Genomic DNA, 24,702 nt, shown 5'->3' with positions numbered 1-24,702 from the left:
TGGAATAACTCTTCAATATACTCTGTCCACCTTTTCTCATTCCATAATTATATCACCATTCATGGCTTTTGTACATCTCTAGCAATTCATCCTGGCTATGATGTTAAACTGCATCCAGAAGTCCTGGGTAAGATATTAAAATGCATCCAGCAGTAGGACAGTTTTAACTGTTAGGGTAATAGTGAGACAAGTACTCTCTAGCTACTGTACTGTCTGGGTTGCCCTTAGGCAAAGCATTGCACCCACCAACCTGCTTTACCAAAGTTACGGTTGAAGCCATTGGGGGCGCAGGATGGTCGATCATCTTGTCTGGTGGACACCTGCCACATCTAGTACAACAATAGAGGAGACTTGCTCAAGTTAGCTGAACACTGAAACCTGCAGAAAAAGGTGGCAACCTACTTCAGTATTTTGCCAAGTGCCATCCATGGTCTTTAAAGAATTAAGAAAATCACACAACAGTTTGAAGGGGGTCCCTGACAGAAAAGGTAAGGAAATCTCACCCAGTAAGGATAGTCATGTGCAACAGGTGACTCCTGACCTTCAGTATGATACTGTCCACACTCAGAAGAGATCAGTCAAAGTGGCAATGTGGAATGTGAGGACTCTACATCAAATTGGGAATTGAGATAATATCAAGCATGAAACAAAGAGATTAAAGATCAATATTCTAGGTCTGTGTGAAACAAGTTGGAAAGAGGCTGGAATTATTGTTTCAGATGATGTGAAGATCATCTATTCAGGGGGCCAAATGCATGAAAGAGGAGTTGGGCTGATTTTGGATGAAGAAACCTCAAAATGTTTGCATGGGTTTGAGGAGTGGGAGGGAGGCACGTGCACCCTCAGGAGGCCTCAAGTGCCTCTACACTAATGCTCATAGTATGGGGAGTAAGCAGGAGAAACTGTGCCTCCTGATTGCGAGTAAGAACCCAGACTTAGTAGGGCTCACAGAAACCTGGTGGGACCCTACCTATGACTGGGCAGCAGGCATTCGGGGATACACCCTATATAGAAGAGAAAGGACAGAGAGGAAAGGTGTGTGGCGGGGGTGAGTTCTATGTCATAGAGCACCTCACATCATCAAGGATTGGCTTCGAGGTAGAGAAGGGTCAGGCAGAGACACTATGGGCCTAACTACAAGGGGAGCATGGCGAAAGGGACCTTACGGTGGGTGTCTACTACAGACCACCCAATCAGGGGGAAAAGCTGGACCAGGACTTCTCTAGTCAGCTCATGAAGGTGGTTAGGTCAAGGGATGTTATTGTCATGGGTGATCTAAACTACCCAGACATTTGCTGGAAGGAGCAGACAGCCAGGTCTGACCGCTCGCATAGGTTCCTGGCTGTATTACAGGACCTTCACCTTATCCAGGAAGTGCACAGCCCCACTAGGGGTAACACCTTGCTGGACCTGGTCCTGGCCACGGGGGATGACCTGGTGAGGGGACTGCAGGTCCTTGACCACCTGGGCAATAGTGATCATCACCTGCTGGATTTCACTATCCAACACAGGGTGTCAAGGGCTTACACCAAAGCTAATGCCCTTGACTTCAGAAGGGCCAACTTCAATGAGCTTAGGAGACTAGTGGGGGAGGCACTGAGGGCCCAGACGGTAGAGAAGATGGGAGTCCATGAGGGATGGTCGTACTTTAAGGGGGCAATCCTCCAGGCCAAAGGATAACAGTCACTGAGAGAAGCAAGGGGGTAAGAGTGCTCAGAAACCCCCTTGGCTCAGCAAGGGCATTCAGCAATGCCTGAGGACTAAAAGGGGGGCATACAACCAGTGGAAGGGAGGACCTATCACAAAGGAGGAGTACTCCTCCTCAGCCTGTTAGTGTAGGAGGGCTATTAGGAAGGCTAAGGCAGAGATGGAACTCAGGCTAGCATCCAGGATTAAGGACAAGAAAAAGTACTTTTTCAAGTACATTGGGAGCAAGAAGAGGGCACCAGGCAATGTAGGGCCCCTGCAAGACGCAAACAGTAATCTTGTGGCTATGCCGGACAAGAAGCTGATATTTTTAACAGTTTCTTTGCCTCTGTTTTCTTGAACAGGGTCGGGGACATCCTACCTACCAAAGGTAGGGACAATCTCAGGGATAGATAGCTCTGTGAGGCCTTCAGTCAGTGCAGATGTAGTTAGGGATCTTCTTGAAGGGTTAGACATTTTTAAATCTGCAGGTCCAGATGCCCTCCACCCAAGGGTGTTGAGGGAGCTGGCAGGGGTCATTGCGAGCCCTTGGCCCGGCTGTATGAGCATTCGTGGTCATCTGGCCAGGTGCCGGGGGATTGGAAACTGGCTAATGTGGTCCCAATTTTCCACAGGAGGAGGGAGGACCTAGGTAACTATCGGCCTATAAGCCTCACCTTGGGAAGATCTTGGAGAGAATCATCAAGTAGCACATCTGTGGGGGGCCAGCAGGGGAGATCATGCTCAGGGGCAATCAGCATGGCAATCAGCATGGGTTCATCAAAGGCAGGTCCTGCCTAACCAACCTGGTTGCCTTTTATGACCAGGTGGCTAAATCCTTGGATGATGGTGTCACTGTGGACATAGTCTTTCTAGACTTTAAGAAGGCCTTTGACACTGTCTCTCACCCCATCCTCATCAATAAATTAAGTGACTGTGGCATTGATGCCTACACAGTTGGATGGGTAAAATATTGGCTGATGGGGTGCACCCAGAGAGTAGTGGTGAATGGGTTGTACTCAACTTGGCGAGATGTGAGCAGTGGGGTACCCCAGGGCTCGGTCCTCAGGCCCGCACTGTTTAACATCTTCATCAGTGACTTGGATGAGGGGGTGAACAGCACGCTGTCCAAGTTCGCTGATGACACTAAGACGTGGGGCGAGGTGGACACACTTGAAGGGAGAGAGAAGCTGCAACTAGATTTAGACAGACTACAAAAGTGGGCAGATGAGAATAGGATGGGTTTCAATGTAGACAAATGCAGGGTGTTGCACCTTGGGAGAAGGAATCTACAGCATACATACAGGCTAGGGAGTGCCCCTCTTGAAAGCACAGAGGCGGAATGGGATCTTGGAGACCGCAGCCAGCAAGGCCAGCCATACCTTGTCATGCATCCAAAGATGCATCTCAAGCCGGTCCAGAGAGGTGATCCTCCCCCTCTATACGACTTTGGTCAGGCCGCAGTTGGAGTACTGCATCCAGTACTGGGTGCCGTACTTCAAGAGGGATGTGGCCAACCTGGAGAGGGTTCAGAGGAGGGCCACCTGCTTGGTGAGAGGGCAGCAGGACAGGCCCTATGAGGAGAGACTGAGAGACCTGAACCTGTTCAGCCTCAGCAAGAGGAGGCTGAGGGGGGACCTGGTGGCTGCCTACAAACTCATCAGGGGAGATCAACAGCAAATAGGTAGAGCCCTTTTCTCCCCAGCACCACCTGGGGTGATGAGGAACAATGGTAATAAGCTGATGGAGAACAGGTTTAGGTTAGAGATCAGAAGGCAATTTTTTACAGTTAGGGTGGCCAAAATCTGGAACCAACTTCCTAGGGAAGTGGCCCTCGCCCCTACCTTGGGCAAATTCAAGAGGAGGATGGACGATCACCTGTCTGGGGTCTGGTGAACTCAGCATTCATTCCTGCCTGTGGGTCAGGCTAAATGATCTGTTCAGGTCCCTCCTGACCCTAGCTACTATGAAACTATAAAACTATGGATGAAGAAATCTCAGAATGGTTTTTGAGCAAAATCTGATAGAGTGAGGCTTGTGAAAATAGAGGCTAAATCTTTTAACATTACAATAATACAAGTCTATGCATCAACAGGTGAAGGTGGGGAAGAGGACATTGGTAGTTTCTATGAAGACCTTGATAAAGTGAAAAAGCAATGCATGCCTCAAAAAGTGGTCATAGTAATGGGAGGTATAAATGCAAAAGTTGGTTGTGAATGAGTGGATTATATTGGACTTGGAGAGAAAGATGAAAGAGGAGAGAGATGGACTGATCAGTGTGCTGCAAATGATCAAGTCATTATGAACACTACCTGAGAAGAATATATACATGGAAAAGTCCTGGAGAAAATGTTAGAAACCAAATTGATTACATCACTATCAACAGAAGATTCAGAAATGCAGTTCAACAATCGAAAACGTACCCAGGAGCTGACTGTGGAAGTGATCATGTACCTGTAGTATGCACCATCTAGATAAGGTCGAGATGACTTAAGAAACCAAAAGCAACAAAGAAGCTCGATTATTCAATTCTGATAGAAAAAGATCTTATTAAAGAAAGGTACACAGTTGCAGTCAAAAATCATTTTCAAGAACTTGAAGATGAAGGAAATATGTCAAACTAGGTAATTTTCAAAGAAGCACTAGTTGAAACAGCTAAGGAGGTTAACCCATCAAAAGCAAGGCAGCAGAAACAGAAATGGATGACTTAAGAAATCCTTGAACTTATGGAAGAAAGATGAAAACCCATAGTATGGAAGAGTCTAAGAACCTGGACAAAAGAATTTGATCGATGTTCAATGAAGAAAAGGAAAAACGGCTTTATGAAAAATGTGCAGAGATAGAAAAACCAAAGGATAAAAATGTAACATCAGTGTATAGGAATATCACAGACATCACAGGCAAAGTCAGTCCATACACAGTGTTAATGTGCCTTACCGCGTCTACACATGTTAATGCGCTTTAGCTATTCACGCTTTAGCTACAAATAGCCTGAAATCACCATGTTTAAGGTGCACTAAGGGTGTGCATGTGTAGACGCGCGCCCTTAAGGTGCCTTAAATCAAGCTAAAGTGCCTTAAATTGGCATAAATAGGTGCACCCTATGTGGATCAGATCACACCAATTTCCTCCAAAAGCAAGTTACCAAATGTGTTTTCCTCTCACTTCCCCTGACTCCTCTTTTCCCTTTTACAACTCTCTTCTGCTGCCTCCTCTGTTAACCTGCATGCTTGTACTTGCACCCACAGATTACCTTACCTAACTTATTTCCATTGTACCTATTCTCATCCATGCTTCCTTCCTTCACAATAGAAACATTGTCTCCTGTCTTAACTCCTATCCATCTTCTTCCCCTTTTGCTTTTCTTCTCCAAGCTCATTGTAAGCACAAGGACAAATTCTATTCCACCTACTGGGTGTCTAGGTGGATTTAAGCACCAAAATGCAATTCTATACTACCCTATTCAAGAGCATGAAAATCTATTAATACATCTATTTTTTAGTGAACCTTAAGCCTGAGACACAAAAAAGCAACAAGGAGGAGGAGGACCCATCCACTTTTTGCAGTAACCGTTTTCCAGGAACCTGAGCAGGATGGAATAAGATCACACTTATGTGCCTAAATCCACTTATGCTTCAAACAGGTGGAATAGAATCTGGCCTGTATGCTGCAATTAGTATCTAGAGTTCCTGTCTTCTCCAAGTCTGTTTCCTTTTGTCCAAAATAAAATGTAAGCCCCTCTGAGGTCTCTTCATGAATATCCAGCCATCAAATCAAAATTCAACAAGGCTTAAATAAATGTCAGATTCCACCTGCCTTCTTGATCAATGCAAACAACAGTGCTATCCACCTTGTCTCTCTGGCCTGTAACCAGGGTTGCCAACTGTTCATAAATTTATGGACAATCCATAAAAATAATGGTCATACAAGCATGTCCATAAAGTCTATAAAATATTTCAATGTCCATAAAATTAACAGACAGTCAGTAACTCTGCTCCCCCTACTGCTACCCCTGAGACCTTTGGAAAGTGGAAGTGCTTGTGTATTGTGTGTGCTAGGGGTAGGATTCCTCTTGACCTGCTCTCGGTGGGAGGAGGAAGTTAAGGGTGGGACTTAATGGCAGGGAGTGTGTCCAATCATAGGGCTGGGAGTATCTCTGTCCTGTGCTCAAGTTCCCTCCTGGCCACCTCATGGAATAGACATCCCCTGTGGTGGTGCGGGTAGCATGGAGCCAGCCAGGGGAAGGAGTGGGGAGCCCTAGGCTCCAGACACAAAGAACTCACCAATATGGCTTAGGAGGCAGCAATACTCATGGGATAGAGGACAGACACCAGAGCCTGAGCCACTGTGTAGAAGCCAGGGCACCATTGGTGTCTGTGTGTATGTCTTAGCCCTCTGTCTCCAGAGTGGGGGGTACCTCCAAAGCAGAAACTTCCATCCCCAACAGCTGCTCCCATTGCACACACTCCCTGTGGAGCATCCTAAGTCTGGGTACCCCCTTTGGGGCTCTGCCTGGAGCTGGGCTTGAGCACTGGCTCATTTTGCAGCAGGCAGCTGATGCCTGCACCCAGTTTTGTTCCTCTGGTCTACACACACATCATGGTTGCTCCAGGGAAGCTCAGAAGCTGCAGATACTGAGAGAAGTGCCACTGCAATGAAATTTTCCACCTGGGGCAAAGCCTGCAGCGGCAGCCCACCTTCACCCCGCGCACAGATCCAGCGGGTACATACCCCACCATGCTTGCACGGGGGTGCGTGCAATGGAGGAAACTGCCCTTCCCCCATCCCTGCCTCTCCTGGATGTGCTGCTTGTGGCTCCGTCCCATGCCCCACCCAGGCTGGGCAGCACCTGTTGGCACCCGTTTACATTAGCATCCGAAGTGGCTACCCTGCTCGCCCTCCACCCCGCCCGCCCCCCCCCCGCCTTGCTACAGCACTGGCTGGGAGTGTACAGAGCCAGTCTCCAGAACTCCTGGATTCCTTTCACATCAGTCTCCTAAGGGACCACATGCAGTACATCCCCTCTGGGGAAGTGGGAGGGCAGATCCCTCCATGGATTGTGAGTGTGCATATGAGTGTGAGTGTGTGTACATGTGCACATGTGCATTAATTCAAATTATATTATATAACATAATGTAAAAAACATATCATTAAAAAGTGTGGTTCTCTGTAAAAAGTTTGCAGATTGTCAGTAAAAAAATTTCTTGGATTGGCAACCCTGCATATAACTTGGGAATGATTTTTATCTTAGACCTCTCTCCAGGTCTTAATATCCTTCCCATATATCAATCTTGCAGCTTTTCTATCCATGCACACAGCCAAACTCTTATCTGTCTCTCAGATTCTTGCATTTTGACTATTGCAGAATCCTTTTCTCTGGCCCTGACAAATGCAATCTTGCATGTTCAAATACATTTAGAATGCTGGTGCCTGTCACTTTGAACATCACTCTTCTTTTTGCATCCATTCACTCTCTTCTATTTCTCTATTACATCAAACATAAGCTGCTAGTCTTCACCTTCAAGGCCATTTGCTATTTATCCTTACATCTCATTCACTGCTGAGTGAATTGACTCCCATCTGCACTCAACAAATTGTGCCATCATCCACTGCTTTCTGTTTCTGCACTGCTTTCCCTTCACTCCTTGGAGAGCCCTCATAAACATCTAAAAAGCTATCTCATTAGCCTGCTTCAAATATTTCCCCAAACTTTTCCTTTCTCTGGCATCTGTGCAACAACTTGACAATCAATAGACTGCAGATGCCACTGTCTATCATGCTAACTGGTATTGTCTAATTGTTTTCTAGTTTTCTCCTTTCTATCTGCTTGTATCTATTTGTTGTCTAGTCTTATTCCAAGATTGTAAGCTTTTTGGGGCACAGACAGTCTTCCATTCATAGTTTATATAGCATCTTCCTTGTTCACAATATAGTTCTGGTCCATGCCAAAAAGTGACAGAAGTTCATAGGGGTTCATAGAAATACAAAATAAGATCATGGCCTTAGTGCCCACAATACTGCCATCTGTGTTTACATTTACTCATAACATTTTGCATTTCTATTTACCATATTTACTTGTATCTAAGATGACTCTGAATTTAAGATGACCTCCCCAATAAATTTCTTATAATTTTCCATGTATAGAATCTAGTTATTGGAGACTTGTCTTCAACTCTTTAACTCCCCCCCCCCACACACACACACTGCTACAGAGGGGCTAGCAGTGGGAAGGCAGGTGGTATGGGGAAGTCAAGCAGTTTGCTCCCTGCTTATGCCTACCCTCCTTCCACTAGCTATAGCCACAGCTGCTGCCTGTAGTCACCCCCTATCCTACCTCTGTACCAAACCACCTCCCCACTGTAGCTACTTCCCTCATGTCTCCCCCACCCCTGAAGCATCTGTGCCTGCCCCCCCCTTCCCCACTCCCCTTGCCTTTGCTCTGTGCTGGTAGGCTCCATCCACTCTGCAGCCTGGGGCACTGAGCATGGCCCCAGCCCAGCCAAGCCTGTAGCAGCAGCACACAGCCCACATGGTGGCTACAGAGGCTAGGCTAGAGCTGTGTTGCATGCCCCAGGCTAGAAAGGAAAGGAGCCTGTTGGCATGGAATAAGTGCAAGGGAGTGGGAGAAGGAGGGGGAGGGGGAGGGAGAGGAGCAGGTGGGGAAGCAGAAGCTGCAGAGCGGAGAGATGTGAAGGAAGTGGCTACATGGGGGAGATGGTAGGGTAGAGGCAGGGTGCAGGGGGGACAGGTGCAGGCACCAGCTGCAGCTATGGCTGGACCCCAGGTAGAGGCTGAAGCCTGAGCCATAGCAGCTGCCTTCCCCTTCCTCCCTGTCCCCTCCCCACCTTCATATCTGATTCTAAGATGAAGGGCTACAATATTAAATGTGTGTGTGGGGCGGGGTGGAATCTTATCTTAGAATCAAGTAAATACAGGTTTCCCTCATTTTATGTGGGTTCTACACATGCAAATTTGCTCTTATGCAATGACCCTTTTTGTACCCCACATTTGTTATTTCATAGATTTCATAGACATTAGGGCTGGAAGGGACCTCGGAAGATCATCGAGTCCAGCCCCCTGCCCAAAGGGCAGGAAGTCAGCTGGGGTCATAGGATCCCAGCAAGATAAGCATCCAGTTTCATCTTGAAGGTGTTCAATGAAGGCACTTGAACAATCTCCGATGGCAGGCTGTTCCAGACCTTGGGGGCTCGGACAGTAAAGAAATTCTTCCTTATGTCCAGCCTGAAACGATCTTGTAGTAGTTTGTGACCATTCGTCCTCGTCATCCCTTGGGGTGCTCTGGTGAACAAACGTTCCCCCAGATACTGGTGGTCACCCCTGATAAACTTGTAGGTGGCCATCAGATCACCCCTGAGCCTGCACTTTTCCAGGCTAAAGAGCCCCAGGGCTCTCAGCCTGTCATCGTAGGGTCTGCTTCCCTGACCTCCGATCATGCGCGTGGCTCTTCTCTGGACTCTCTCAAGCTTCTCCACATCCTTTTTGAATTGTAGAGCCCAAAACTGGACGCAGTACTCCAGCTGCGGCCTCACTAAGGCCGAGTACAGGGGGAGAATGACGTCCCGGGATTTGCTTGAGAAGCATCTATGGATGCAAGCCAGCATTTTGGTCGCTTTACTAGCCCCAGCATCGCACTGCAGGCTCATGTTCATCTTGTGGTCAATGATGACCCCCAAGTCTCTTTCTTCCATAGTGCTAGCCAACATAGCACTGCCGGGCCTATAAGGATGCTGCGGGTTTTTCTTCCCAAGGTGTAGAACCTTGCATTTATCTGCGTTGAACACCATCAGATTCTCGTCCACTCACTTGCTGAGCCTGTCCAGGTCAGCCTGGATCATCCGCCTGTCTTCTGGTGTGGATGCTTTGCCCCAAAGTTTGGTGTCATCTGTGAACTTGGCCAGTCCGCTTCTGACTCCAGTGTCCACATCATTAATGAAGATGTTGAACAGTATGGGTCCAAGGACAGAGCCCTGGGGGACCCCACTGGTCACAGGACACCGCGATGAGTGACTTCCATCAATTACTACCCTCTGGGTCCAACCCTGGAGCCAATTTTCCAGCCAGTGGATCGTGGAGGACCCAAGGCGACAATTGGCCAGTTTCTCCAAGAGACGATCATGGGACACCAGATCGAAGGCTTTTTTGGAGTCAAGATATATGACATCAATCTCATCTCCCTTGTCCAGGTGATAGGTCACCTGGTCGTAGAAGGAAATGAGATTGGTCAAGCAAGACCTACCCGCAACAAACCCGTACTGGCTATCCCTTAAGATGTTGGCGTCGGCCAGTCCATTAAGGATGGCCTCCTTAATAAACTTTTCTAAGATCTTCCCTGGGATAGAAGTCAGGCTGATGGGCCTATAGTTAGCCGGATCCACTTTCCTCCCTTTCTTGAAGATAGGCACCACATTGGCCTTCTTTCAGTCTTCGGGCAGTACATCAGAGCGCCAAGAGTTTTCAAAGATCCACGCTAGAGGCTGGGCTATGATGCTCGCCAGCTCCTTGAGTACTCTGGGGTGAAGATTGTCAGGGCCAGCTGACTTGAAGGTATCCAGCTTCTCAAGATGTTCCTTCACGAAGTCAGCATTAATGGAGGGCAGGGGATCACCCTCACCCGGACTTCCCAGCCCTGTAGCGGGCATGGGCGTCCCATGGGGCTGATGAAAGACTGACGCAAAGTACCTATTTAATAGGTTGGCTTTTTCCTGGGTGTCAGTTGTCAGTTGCCCCATCTGGTTCAGCAGGGGTCCAACGTTGCCCCTGCTTTTCCTCCGGCTCCCCACATATTTGAAAAAGGACTTTTTATTGTCCTTGATGCTCAAAGCTAGCTGGAGTTCAGTTGCAGCCTTGGCTTTCCTGGTCAGCTCCCTACAGGACTGGACCAGTGCAGAATAATCCTCCTTGGAGGTGACTCCCATCCTCCATCCTTTGTAGGCCTTTCTTTTTAGTCTCAGGAGGTCTGCTAGGTCCCTGGAGAGCCAGCGGGGCTGCTGTGCCCTCTTGCTGCCTTTCCTCCGAGATGGAATAGACTTAGTTTGTGCATGGAGGATCGCTCCCTTGAGGAGCAACCACTCTTCTTGAACTCCCCTCTCCCTGTGGTCACAGTCCCTTAGGGCCTCACTGACAAGCCTCCTGAGCTTGTCAAAGTCGGCTTTCCTCAAGTCAAGGACTTCCGTGTTGCTGACTGACTTGCCAGCTTTTCGGCGGATGGTGAAGGTGATCAGCTCATGGTTGCTGTCACCCAGCTTCCCATCGATCACTAGGTCGCCAACTAGGTCATCCCCAGTAGCCAGTACCAGGTCGAGCAGCGCTTTGCCTCTCGTTGGCCCATAGACTTCTTGAGTCAGGTAGAGGTCATCCATGCACGAGAGGAAGCTCTGCAACTGCTCAGATTTTGCTGAGTGATCCTCCCACGAGATGTCTGGGTAATTGAAGTCACCCATGACAACCATGGTCCTGGAGCAAGCTGCCTCAGCCAGTTCCTAGGCAAACTCCTGGTCAAGCTCAGGACTTTGGGTGGGAGGTCTGTAATAGACTCCCACCATTGTGTCCCCTGTGCCGTGTTCCCCACGGATTTTAACCCAGAGGGTCTCCAGCCGTCCACCCTGGTCGCCAATATTGGCTTGCAGGGACGCGTAGCTTTCCTTAACATAGAGAGCTACACCCCCGCCGCTTTTCTCTACATGATCCCTCCTGTACAGGGTATAGCCATCTATCCCCGTGGTCCAGTCATGGGTGGAGTCCCACCAGGACTCCATTATCCCTATGACATCGTAATTGTTTGCACTTAGCAGGAGGATGAGCTCCTCCTGCTTATTCCCCAGGCTCCTGGCATTAGTGTACAGGCAGGCAAGTGCCCCCTGGGGGGCTTCTTCCTTGCCCACAAATTTTACCAGGGCTGGGGCCGGGGTGGGCTCCCTTGAGTGCCGTGATCCGCTGGCTTTGCAAGGATTGCTCAGCGGGCCAGCAGTGGCGGTAGTCCCCCCCATCCCCCAACGGGCTTAGTTTAAAGCCCAGTGGAGCAGGTCAGCCAGTCTGGCCGAGAAGAGCCTCCTCCCTAGGGGAGAGAGGTGGAGACCATCTCTTCCCAGCAGCTCGCTGGGTAAATTCACTCTTATGCGATTGGCATAGGTGCGCTCCTCCTTCCCTAAGCAGGAAAGTCTGTGGGGGGAGGGGAAAGGTCTGGGGCCCCACTCATCACAGTCCCTGCTGCAGCTGCTGTGGGAGAGGCTGATACCAGCAGCCTGCAGCCACTGGGCTGCACCGTGCCCCGAACCCCACAGGGCTCCACTTGTCCCCACTCACCCCAGCCCCTGAGCTGTGCCGTGCTGTAGTGCAGGCAGCTGGCGTCAGCAGTTCCCAGGTCCGCTGCAGCAGGAGCTGGTGAATGGGGACAAGCGGAGGCTTGGGGGACATGGGGCAGCTTGTCCCCACTCACCCCAGCCCCTGCTGCAGTGACCCTGAGAGCAGCCGACATGACCTGCTTGCACCACAGCATAGCACAGCCCAGGGGCTGGGGTGAGTGGGGACAAGTGGAGCCCCAGGGGGTTAGGGGCACAGCACAGCCCAGGAGCTGCAGGCAGCTGGCATCTGCTGCTCCCGGGGCCGCTGCAGCAGGGGCTGGGGTGAGTACAGACAAGCTGTGCTGTGCCCTGTGCCCCTGGAGCTTCCGCTTGTTCCCACTCACCACAGCCCCTGCTGCAGTGGCCCCAGGAATGGCCGATGCCAGCTGCAAAGAGAATTGTCAGTAGGTGCGGGGCTGGGGGGGTGCAGGTCTTGCTACTATGCGCACCCCGGGAGGGCTGGGGGCTGGGGGGCTTTGCCGGATTCTTCCCGGGGGGGTGCAAGGACCTGAATCTGTGCACACAATGACAGCAGGTTTCCACCCACCTTGAGTGCTGGGAAGAGCCTGGTGCTGCCACTGGCCTCATCCTGCAGTGGCAGCCTGCTCTTATTCCGCATGCAGATCCGGGGGCACGCGCCCCCTGGGAAGAGTCCGGCAAAGGGCCCCAGCCTGCAGCCCTCCCAGGGTGTACATAGCAGCAAGAAACCATGCGCCCTGTGCCTTGCACCCACTGACAGTTCCCCCTGCTTTGCTCCCTGCTGCAGCCCTGGGAGAGGCCGATGGCACCTGCCTGCAGCTGCTGGGCTGGGCCGTGCCCCTCCTCCCACCCCTTCCTTAGCCCCAGCCTCAGTCCCTTTCTACCTCACCACCATGGGAATGTATCCCTATTTGTTACCTTATAAGCTGGGTTCCCTTTATGTGAATTTGAGTTACATGCAGTTTTCCAAGAATGCAGTTTTCCAGGAATGCATATACCACATAAAGTGATGGAAACCTATATGACAGTATTTCTTTATCTGCTTTTCCTGTTGCCTACCACTACTGAAATCCAAACCAGCAGCCTAAAACCTGCTTATGTTAATGCATACTGGAAATGACAGCTATTTCTAAATTAATTTGGAAGTAATACACTTCTTTCCCTCCAAGTACATATTTACATGCTATAAAATACATATTAAATGCATAAAGCTACTGTAAATGTAGTATCACAACTGATTAGACACTCAAGATTCAAGAAGTTCCAGACTTGAAAGTTTATTCTGCAGTGTTAATCTAACAAAGTTGTATACCCTATATATTTATAATAGCATTTAAGACGCGTGTGTAGGTATGTGTGGTGTGTGTGTGTGTGCACACACACAAGCATGGGTGTGTGTAGCGGTCTTTTTATATAAATATGTATATATAAATATTTGAATATAATTGAAAAAGGAGAATATAATTATATGTAAAATGGCAAGGTTAACAGTATTAGAGCAACTTTATCTTTTGAAACGTATCCTGACTGAGACCTTAATTCCTTGACTTTAACAGTCCTTCAATTTTGGGACTAGAAATTTTATTTGCATTAACATTTTACATTTTCTGAAGGAAAAATAAATAAACTTTTTAGCTTGGAGAATTTATGAGCTTTTCTGATTTCACTGACAGGACCTTCTAGTTCTTTGAACTGCATCAATTTGTCTTCATTACTAACAAATCTATCTGGTCTTAACAAAATCCTTCTGAGTTGCAGCCACAAGTTCAATCACTAAACTTTAGGGAAACTGAGGAAAAATAGCTGACTTTGTTTTCAATTATGTTGGCCCATAGAACAAAAATGATCTCAGACATTTCTGAGCCACACAGACCAAGAATTATTATAATTAACATCACATAGAAGCTGGCCTAGTGTTTAAATTTGCAGAAGCTGCTTGAAGGTGGCCAAAATCCACGACTGGATACTTAATGTACAAAAAGAAGCTAATGATTTTGCTTTGCCTTTAGAGCCCTCATTTTAATTTTTTTAGGATTCAAAGAATGGTAAGAATCAGAAGACCACGTATAAGGTGACATTAATCCAGCATTAACAACTGCCTAGAGTGAGATTTGCTTGAGTAACAAAGAGACCAACTGGATATACAATTGCTCATAAAAATATTGGCAAATAATGTAACATAAATGAGCAAATACTACAAGACAAAGGGGATGAAAATTAGGCTTCAATTGTGGTCTTAAGATGATCATGTATCTGTTGCCCTGAAGTGAACACTCAATGGTGTGGGTAAAAAAATGGATGAAGCCTGATAAATGTAACAATCTTTACATATGTTACTATATTCGCTCTCTTTACTATTCTGTTTTCTTTCACTCTATCTTTCCATTTTTACAGGTTTTTCTATCCAATATCTAAGAACTAATTTAAAAAGGAACTCAGCTAAGGAGAATGGATGAGATGCATCTGATCTCACCCAGCAGGAGTCTGGCACAGCCAGAAAAGAACCCGGATTCCTGAGTACCACACAGCAGTGTAACAGGCAATGGCAGTGGCCAAGGCAGTGGCAGTGGTGGCTGTGCTAGCAGCAGCAGTGGCTGCCAATCTTGCATGCCCTCAAAGTAACTGCCTGGGGATTGTAAATTGGTTGCCTGTAATTAGGTCACTAGCTCCAAGCTGGTGCTCTCACTAGGTGGCCACATAGTTCTTTCCTGCACGGACCATGTACTTTAGGATCATGAGACTGTTAACTCTTACATGGACACAACGATTTCTTGAAAAGCATATCCATCTGTGAAAGAGAAAGGTATTCCCTCTTAATCGCAAGGCATGAAGGTCTCTGTTATTGTCACCCTTCCTCTTACAGTATCAGGACAGTTCAATAATGGGAGAGAGAAAAAAGTACTTGGTAGAGTGAGAGGTACTTAATTCTCTAAGCTAGAGACAGACTCAAAAAGTCTGAGCCTGAATTGATGCAATCTTTGCAGGTTAGTCTAAACTGCCTAGGCTAAACTGGTTTGTAACCACAAAGACATCCCAGAAATGCAGGCACATGCTTGCAGTGACTTAGGCTAGAAGCCAGGGGACACTAGAACAGCCCTCCCTGCCATTCCACAGATCCCACAATGCTGAGCTGAGGGGGGGGAGGGGCCAGGCCCCCACAGGATGCTCTGATTAGGGCGGGTTTCCTGTAACAGAAAGGACATTCAGTGCATACAAACTAGTTAGCAAATGGCTGAAACCGGTTTGAGATAAACCTGATTGAATGTAGTATCAGACTTAACTGATTTGGCTCAAACCAGTTTATGCAATGTCTGTTCAAGACCCCTTGCAGGTTTAAGTCAGAGACCTCCATCATCCCAGCATGCTCTCTGGGCTATGCTGTGCTCCAGAGAGCTGGACTGGCCCCTCCCCTCTGCTCTCAAGCCAGAGCAGGGGTACAGTGTGGCCAGATACTGGCCTGCCATGGCCCCTGAGGCAAATTCTTCCCTCTGTCCCCTTTCATCCCCTACTGGCAAATCCTGCAGACCTCCATGGCTTTCCTGCATCCTTGCAGAGACGGAGTTAATTCCTCCCTGTGTCCAGCTTGCCTGCAGCCAAGGAGGGGATTAATTCCACAGCGGTCTGGAGTGGAGGAGAGAGGCAAGCCAGTCCCCTGTGAGTCCAAAGTTAAGACCTGTAGAACCACACTGAAAGGTGGGAAGTGTTGGCAAAGATCTGACAATTATCACACATATGTGTTGGAGACAGAGTTAAGGGAAGTTGCAGACCAAAGAATGCAGAGAGCTACATTTACATTATAAAGCAGAACCTGTAAAACCTAAACAAAGCCTTCCTGAATGCCTGGCTGTAAGGAGACACTCTGCCCTCAAGATTATGTAAGGCTTTCTCTTGTCTTCTTGCTTTACATTTTAAGTTAGACTAAGTTGTGTATGCTGTGTTTTACTGTATCTGGGCTGTATGTTAGCTTAGGTGAAGATTTTTGGTAGTTCCCTGTTGTATGCTTTGCAAATTGCTATGTTCAATACATGCTTGCTTCAGAGAAAGGACTTTTTTCCCATCCCATCCCATCCCATCCCATCCCCATGCTCAGTCTGGCAGCAGCTTCTTCCCCCCTCTCCCCTGCTCCAGGCTCGTGGCTGTTATCCTGTGTGTCCTGCTAGCCCCAGCTGGTGCCTGGCCACGCCCCCTCCACTCCAGCAGGGAGGGATGAGAGCCTTGGAGGGCATCTTTCTTTCCTCCCCTTTGGCAGTGACTGGCAGGCATGCTTTGGCACCTCCTGGGCTTCTGGCTTGAGCTACTGCGGGCACATGCCTGCATTTCCTGGTTTAACAGAGAATGTCTGTCCAGTTATTAATAAGTTTAAGTTGAGCAGCTTAGACTAACCTGCAAACAGTAAATCAATTCAGGCTCAGGCTTTTTGAATGTCTGTCCCTAGCCTCACAGTCCAGAATGAAAGCAAGCAAGAAGGAGAATGACTCTGTAGTGCAGTGATTCAAGCGCTAGCTGGGGCAGATGGAATCCTGAGTTCTTGTTCTTGCTCCCTGGACAATTTCTCCATTTTATATTACTTAGTCTTTGAACAAAAATGGGAAATAGTCCTGACAGAGACACTAGAACCCAGGTCTAGTCCTCCCAGCTGAGTGCCCTAAACACTATGCTATAGAATCAGGCCCCTCTTTGCTTCCTTTCCTTCCTTGCAGTCTTGGCTGTACAGTGGCCTTCAGCTGGAGGGATAGGTACCTCAATCCAGACTAGCTTTGACAAGGGATGGACACTTAATGGCCTCTCTTGGGAGAAGGGTAATGTGGGCTAAGGAAATCCTAGAATCCAGGTCTCCCACTTGATGGATGGGAGCATCACAGCCTCTGCCACCTCCTACGCTTCTTCCCATGTTTATGAATGGAAGTAGCAGTTACTGCCATGCCTTGTGCTGAACTCAGTGTTGTTGGATTGCCTTAGTGACATTGAGAACATGTCTACCAGAGCTCCTCAGGATTCTCAGTTTCTGAATCCCAGTGGGATTTAGGTGGGAACTATATGTCTGATGCTTAGATTGGGGAAGTTCTGGCCATAGGCAGAATTGCAGGTGCATAATGAAATTTTGGGTCAAAAAAAAGAAGTACTTAATGAGTTTATGCAGCTGAGGAGCAGGTCTTGTCATATTTCAGTGTTAGATATAAGCACCTAAAGCAAGATCGAGAAAACCTTTACACACTGAAGTCTTTTGTTTTTCAACTGGGCATTCTATATGTGCAAACGCAATGTGTTTTCACATCCCAATCAGGCAAGGCAGGAGAGGTCATGTCTCACTAATTTGTAGTTTCAGATTGCTCACATAGGCTAGAATTCACCCCTGCACAAAGCCAACATAGTGTTTAAATCTGCAGGGCTTCAGTTGTGGATAGGGTTTATGCTGGATCCATGCATATAGATATATTTCACTCACAATGACCTAAGTAGCAAAAAATACTATTGGGAAAGTAAGTGGGGGAGGTAGTGGGGGACAAAACAATATCTGATGCATGGGCAGCAAATAGTGGTCCCAAATTCCTAATTGCTGCAGTGGAATACCATTTGAATTCTCACTTGCTACTGGGAAATATAGCACCCCGTATCCTGATGACTGATTCTGTACATTTTGTTTTGTTACTTCTAAATCAGGAGACTCAGTGGATTTTTATTAATTTTTATAAGATTAATCTTAACATTTGTATTGAGGTCTGTTGTTTTTATGTTTCACTTCATTATTCACTTGGAAACTCTGCAAGCCTGACAGTCTGTTTTAGAAGTTTATAATTTAATCATAAACACTTACTCAGCAATGAAAGTTGGAAAAAATCATTTAGCCATTTTTCATTTTCAAAAATTGAAATTAATTTCATTTAAAAATGAGCAGCAGCCAGAAGGTTACATGTATTTTCAGTGTCTTATATTTCACTTCATGTGAGAAACACGGATTTGTATCTAGAAGTATTTGCAGCATTACCCCATTAGCAGATGTTAAAAGTTAAAAGCACTGAGGAGACAGACAAGATCTTTGTTAAAATTCTACTACTAAATCCAAGGGAAAGTTGGAGTGATTTCTTGTCTCTGATGGAATTCTGCCCCCCTGGAAACTGCTGAATCATTTCAGTCAGACTCAAAAGAACTTTAGAAGAGAAACATCTTCCCATTGGAATGAATGGGGCTGCTAGAAAAAGAAAACAAACAATACAATTCAACGTGAGGGTACTTTCTTCCCAACGTTTACCCCTCTGACCAGTATGTTACATTATCAAATAGATATTTTTCTAGGAAATGGCAACTTATTATATTTTATGTGCCAAGTGATTAACCCTGTCAAAATAGTTCTTGCTTAAATAGAAGAGAAAAATGAATAAATTCTCCGGTGCCTTGTTCCACTTGCTGCAGGCCACATGCAAATCCAGTGCACGTGAATTATCACAGGTAATTCAGGATTGAGAGCCCCAGTAAGAATATCCTTTGGCTAAGAAGCCACATAAAGTTGTTTAAAAAAAACAAAAAACAAACAAACAGAACACTAAAAAAGTAGCATATTCAGCAACTGAGATGGCATTCTAAAAATAAACATATAATTTAGACATCAGAGTTCCTGGGTTGGTTTGATACATTTACCTTGGTTATTTTAAAATGACACTGACAATATTAAGCAAGTGCATACAATATTAAGTATTCTCTGCTATGTCCTCACACTACAACATGACAAAGTACATATAAACTTCAGCAGTATTAGTACATGTTGTGTTTCAGTTCAGAAGGGGATTTAGGATTGCAACTACGTAACAAACCATTTTCTTTGGGCTTGTGGTTAACACAAGATAAAACATTGGCTGACATTTTTTGTAAACACTTACATGTCACTGGCAATGGAGGAGTTCCTGGACATGGACTTTGGAGAAAGGTCATAGTCACTATCTGACCGGTAGAGGAAGGACTCCCTCCGTTGACTGTGGACAAAGTTTGCCTGGAGAATTAGCCCTGACCCAGGGCTCGTCATGGGATCCAAGGGACTCCGTCCCGATGACGTGCCATTGTCTACATCAAAACTGTAAGAAAGGGGAAGAAAAAGATTTATGCTACAGGTCTAGGAGTTTTATATAAATAACAATTACAGCTATAAGAACCTATCACAAAATTTCACTAGCTGATACCTCTTGTTACAGCAGAAAATCTAGAACTGGTCAACTCCACTGATAAGTGCTGATATGCAAGAAAGGCAAAATGGGGGGAGAGATTTTTGAGGGAGAAAGAGAAAAAAATACTATTAAGGCTTACTAAAGGCTACGTTCTTTTCAGGACATGATGTCTCTACTTTGCGCTTAGGAACTCAATATGTGTACCTTCACAGTTGAGAAGTATGCTGTCTCCCTGTTCCTCTCACTAGTCTTCACCTTTCCTGACCTTCTCCCCTTGATCTCCCTCCCACCACACACCTGATGACTCCTGCTTCTCTGATATCAGGGACCCATCACAGTGATATGTGAGCACTACTCCAATATTGAAACAACAATTGCCCCCCTCCCCCCCCCTTTTTTCAGCTGCTAAGAGTTGGATGCTTGACTAGACTTTAGGGCCACATCCAGATGAGCGAGCATGTGCTTGTTGTGGCATCTCATGAGTTGGAGATGCCACAGGAGGCATGCTAGGAGCAAAAAAATGCAGCATGCACTGTACATTTGATACTGGGAAATCCCAGTATCAAAAAAAAACCAAAACCTGAAAAAAATCAGCACATTTCAAGCTCCTGGAGAATCCCCTGAGGCAACTGGAGGCTTGGTCCTCCAAAAAGAAGCTCTAGAACCTGGCCAGAGCATCTTTATGGCTGCTGAATGCCTCTGGTGCTCCAGCACCCTGCCTCAGCATGCTGCCAGGCCAGCACTATGTGCCATATGAAACCCCTAGGTCTCAGGCAGCACCATGCACTGCCAGGGGTCTCTGCCAGAGGCGGGCCACGAGTGCCCTGACAGCCTGACTGGCTGCTGCTGCTGCTGCAGAGGGGGGGCTGTGTGCCATAGTGGGGGGGGCAGGTGGGGGACCCACCCTTCCCACATAGTGTCTACCAATCCAGCCCCCCCAAACCACTCCCACTTACATACCCACCCGCAACTGCCACACTGCAGCCACACCCCATGCCCACACCAGTGCTAGGACATGTGGCCCAGCCTGGGGAGGCTCCTAGTTCCAGGAACCACTTGGGGGGTGTGATGGGCTGGGGGTAGTGGTGGAGGTGGCAGTAGGGGTGTGTGTATGAGAGAGAGAGATGGGTTTTGGGGATGGGCGTATGCTCTGGGTAGGAGAAGTCACCAGAGCTTAGAGCCCCTGCTAAAGCATCCTGTGCAGGGGGAGGCTGGCCTGAAATGAAAGGGGCTTGCCCAGCCCAGTCCCTGAGCCCCAGTTAAAGGCTTCGCAGGAATGGCATGGGGATTGCTGGGGCTTGGGCACAGGTGCAGAGAGCTGAAGAATAAGGGCTGGCACTGCTCAGAGCCATAAAGCAGCTAGTGGGACAGTTGCAACTGGACTCATATCCTGGTATTGGGACAGAGCTGCTGCTGGGAGGGAGCTAGTTGGGGCAGAGAGGGGCTTCAGGTCAAGAGTGAGGGGCACTGGAGGGGAGGGGGCTGTGGGTTGAGAGTGAGGGGCAAGGGCATGGACAGGACACTAGGATATCAGTTCTGCTCAGCACCCTAAATCCTGGTGAGTGAATGGGGCAGGGGCAGCTCTGATCTTTCTATGATAAAAAAAACCAAAAGCAAATGCAAAGTGTATAAATATTTAGAATTAATTTTATGATGATGCTAGTGATACTGGTAGGCTTCCAAATTGCTTTAAAATTGTAAATATATCAATAAAACATTGCCCAACTGATCTCTCTATATATGTAGTGGTGTTTCATTTTAATTACAGAAGAACATGGATTTTTGGTATTTTAATGAGATAATTTGGGGTGGGGTTATCAGAGAATTTGCCATTTTTAAACAGGGAACACTAGGATCTCTGCTGGAGACCCAGGCAGAGGAGCCAGCCCAGGGCCAGCACCAGGGACCCAGCTGGAGGGCAGATGAGGTGGCTGACCCTCCTGGATATTTGGGGCCAGAAGGACATGTTTCGACAGTTCAAAATTGGCCACCGCAATGAGCATATCTTCCGCGCGAAAGCTTCCCTGATGGTAGAGTGTGGCCACCAGAAGACATGATAGCAGTGCTGCACAAAGGCCAACTGTGCAGCCATGGCCCACTAGCAGCTGGTCCAGAGGTGTAGGAGGCTCTGCTGCAGTGCCCATACCACAGCCTAGGTGGCTGTGCGGTCCCCATCTGGGTCTGGCAGGCACACAGCCATGGGGCTGCAGGTCCAATGGAGCGGATGCTGTCGCAAATGGCAACAAGTCACAGCCAGATGGCAGCCCCCACTGCTAAACTGCTGCAGTGCATAGAGGATATAGAGGCCATTCTAGGTTAGCACTGCTATAGCAGTCTAGCTGGCACAAGGGGTAGTGTACCCAGATAGGAACAGGCTGAGCCTCAGAAGCTCCCTGAGTTGCTCACCAGGGCAACTTTTTATACTGCTGGGGCTGAAGATCAGGGAGGAGCTGGGCATGGTCAGTTTGGCCCAAGTGGCACAATTTTCCCCACACCAAAGTGTATATTCAGGCACATGTGCTAAGGCACATATCTCCAATACAAATTTGTGCTGCTGCTAATTGAACTGCTACAAGTTCATGTTCCTGCATGTGTGGACATGCCCCAGGGCAGTGTCTGTGTGCATTTATGTACTGGGGTACTTGTTGCTATAAAGTTAAGTCAAAGAAATGAGCTCTGCACTCTGCCAAGCATAGAATGATTTGTAACCGTCCTGATCTCTTGCTTTACTGAGTTCCATTGTCTAGATTCAGGTCCTGTGAAAAATCTGCCTACTCCTGTTTTATGAATACTATTGGTAAATCATTTCACTGTTTCCAGGGAACATGGTGTCATAGGAAGCCATGGCCATAGAAGAAGTGATAGCTCTAGTTACATGAAAAGCTAATTCCACAAAGAGCTTGGAAAATTAGAACAAAGACCTTGAACTGGACTCTGTAACAATGGGAAATGAGTACAGAATGTAAGCACCGGGAGGATGCGTTCATAGCAACCTGGGCTGCCTAGCAACCTGACAGCTGCATTCTGTACCAAAGGGAGTTTTTTTGGAGCCTGTTGCTAAATTTTGAGATTTAATGAGGTGTAATAATCTAGCCTAAAGGTCACGTATGTGTGGACAGGCATCTCAGGTCTGTGTCTGATAGGTGACAGCATAGTCTTCTAGCCAGCCCCAGATAAATGTGAGCGATTCTTGTAATCCTAACTATTTGTGCCTCTAAATCAAATAAGCAATTTTAGTTCCAGAGTTATGTAACAGGAAAGGTATTTAGGATACCTTGGGAGCTGCTACATTATACATCTCTTGTAACCCTGCTGACATACAAATATTGGAAACTAAAAGTTAATTCTAAAAGAATGTTATTAATGTCTGTGGTGGTGAACTTGATAAAGGAGGTCAGTTCAAACATCTGACAAATGTCAAGAATGAATGAAATAATTGTGTCCAGCTTGATCTCTCCATCCTTTCCAAGCAGGCAGCCAGGAAAGAAAAGAGGCACTTGGGAGTGGAAAGTGAGTAGAGTAATTGATGATCCACTACAGAGGTTTATATGCAGAGAAAGGAGATGGTAATATCCAAAATACATTATGCTAGTTTGTAAAGATACAATTTCTTAAATAAGGAACTTTTTAGAGAACCATGCTTAGAGAAAACACATATCATAACTCAGTTAAATATATATACCCATAGTTGAGGAAACCATGTTCCATGTTAGATTACATTCAGCTTTGCACGCGTGCAATAGCAGGTAACTGCTTCATTACCAGAGGTAATTTATTTGTAACTACCATCTACCATTGCTAGTAGCTTATAAAGTCAGAAGAGTTGGTGTTTCATGGGGTGATTTCATTTTCATTTTCTTTTTGCTTTTTAAATAAACCATCCAAAAAGCAGCTATTACTTTTCCAGACATGGTTATGCACTGCCTGGGAAAGGATGAATTCATGGTTTTAGTTTGAACGTTTTATTTAATCTTTTCTTTAGTCATTCCTCCTTGATTGTCAGGCAGTCTGTTGTACTTTAGCTGGATTTCATTGGAATCTCTCACCGTCATATATTCCATCTATCACAAATGGTTGAAATTAGAAAAGGAAAACAAACCTTCTCTAACAATATTCAACACGTCAGTGTTCGAAGTGGATCCAAGATGAAGAGATGCTTTCTGAACAGTGCATTGGTTAAGTAGTCAGTAATAAAATGCACATTTCTAAGCTATTTCTTTAAATTAAAGTTTCTTTCACTCACATGTGAGTCCTTTTCCTGTGTCCTTAGACACCCTGTCATTGTGGGCCTCAGAGACTTTCTGAATCTCAAATTAGCAGAATACTATAATTTGAGAAATAAAGTGTAGCACTTAAGGGCTCATGATTATCCAGCTTGTTATTTTTGGTTACCTTCAGAAATTAATGGATCGGCTCCGTCCTCCATCCAGAGTCAGCTCACTCATTTAAAACACTCCTTCCATTTGGTTCTACTTACATCTCTGCCCAGTGCCCCGGAGTTTGCTTACATTGTACATCTATTTTGCTTTCCCATAAAATACTTTCATTTCTTTAAGTACTCCTGATATCTAGCAAAGTAGCCTGGCTAATATTCATAAACTACATTCATTTCTTTAAGTACTCCTGATATCTGGCAAAGTAGCCTGGCTAATATTCACCAAACACTCTCCCACCCATTTGTCCTACATGTAAGGACATGACATGGCACTTTACTGCTTTAAAAAAGAACAAACAAACAAACTCTATTTACTTCTCCTCAATAAAGCAAAAAATCAGAAATCCAATTTCTGCTTGAATATTTAGAATGGCACCTTTGGGGAGCAGGAAATATATATTCACTAAGTAGTATGTTAGAGTACTGGAAAGAGCCCTGGACTGGGACTTCAGGAACTGAGGTTCTAGTCCCAACTTCACCATTAGCCTGCTTGGGGAGCCTGGGCAAGTCACTGCTGCCCTCTTTGTTTCAGTTACTTCTGTAAAATGGGGATAATGATCCTGATCCCTTGGTAAAATGCTTTGATGTCTACTGATGAAAGGTGCTTTATGAAAGCTACCTATTATGATGACAATAAAGCACAATACATACCCTTTGCTTATAAGATAACGCCCAAAATTCTCAAGACTTGCTAATTGACATTTCAGATGTGCTATTCACCAGCAGGTCCTGCTGATCTGTGTGCAGGTATTGGGCAGATTTTAGAAGTGAGGCACTTTATTTAGTTCATGTATATACAAATAATTTACTTTGGAGTAAAAGGGCCAGGGGCTTTTATATATGAAAAACAGCCTTTTGTGCAGGTCTCCTCAACCATAGAATTAGTTAAATTAACACAGGATATTTTATTAGATTAAGACAGTATTTGGGGTTAATGGATTAAGACAGTATTTGGGGTTAATGTCAGTTTAAGTTTTCTTAATTTGTTTTGCATTATTTAACTGTTCACCCTGGCAGATGGTGTGAATTTTTCACTTATCTTTTTCTCCCAGGTTAAATTGTACTTTACTGCAGAAGATTTTGC

General features: G+C 46.4%; 1 protein-coding gene across 6 annotated transcripts in view; it reads right to left on the bottom strand.

Moving 5' to 3' along the window:
- Positions 1 to 24,702, bottom strand: part of PDE4D (phosphodiesterase 4D) — a 1,195,501-nt gene that overhangs the window by 200,059 nt on the left and 970,740 nt on the right. For all 6 annotated transcript variants that reach the window (XM_059725154.1, XM_014594068.3, XM_019495890.2 and 3 more), the window contains one exon: positions 18,902 to 19,093. In XM_059725154.1, coding sequence (XP_059581137.1) covers positions 18,902 to 19,093 — 192 coding nt within the window. The remainder of the gene's footprint in view (positions 1 to 18,901; positions 19,094 to 24,702) is intronic.

Source organism: Alligator mississippiensis, chromosome 3 (genome assembly GCF_030867095.1).
Source record: "Alligator mississippiensis isolate rAllMis1 chromosome 3, rAllMis1, whole genome shotgun sequence".
Classification (NCBI taxonomy): domain Eukaryota; kingdom Metazoa; phylum Chordata; order Crocodylia; family Alligatoridae; genus Alligator; species Alligator mississippiensis.
The sequence above is the reverse complement of the archived record's forward strand: the minus strand, read 5'-3'. Positions and strand labels throughout refer to the sequence as shown.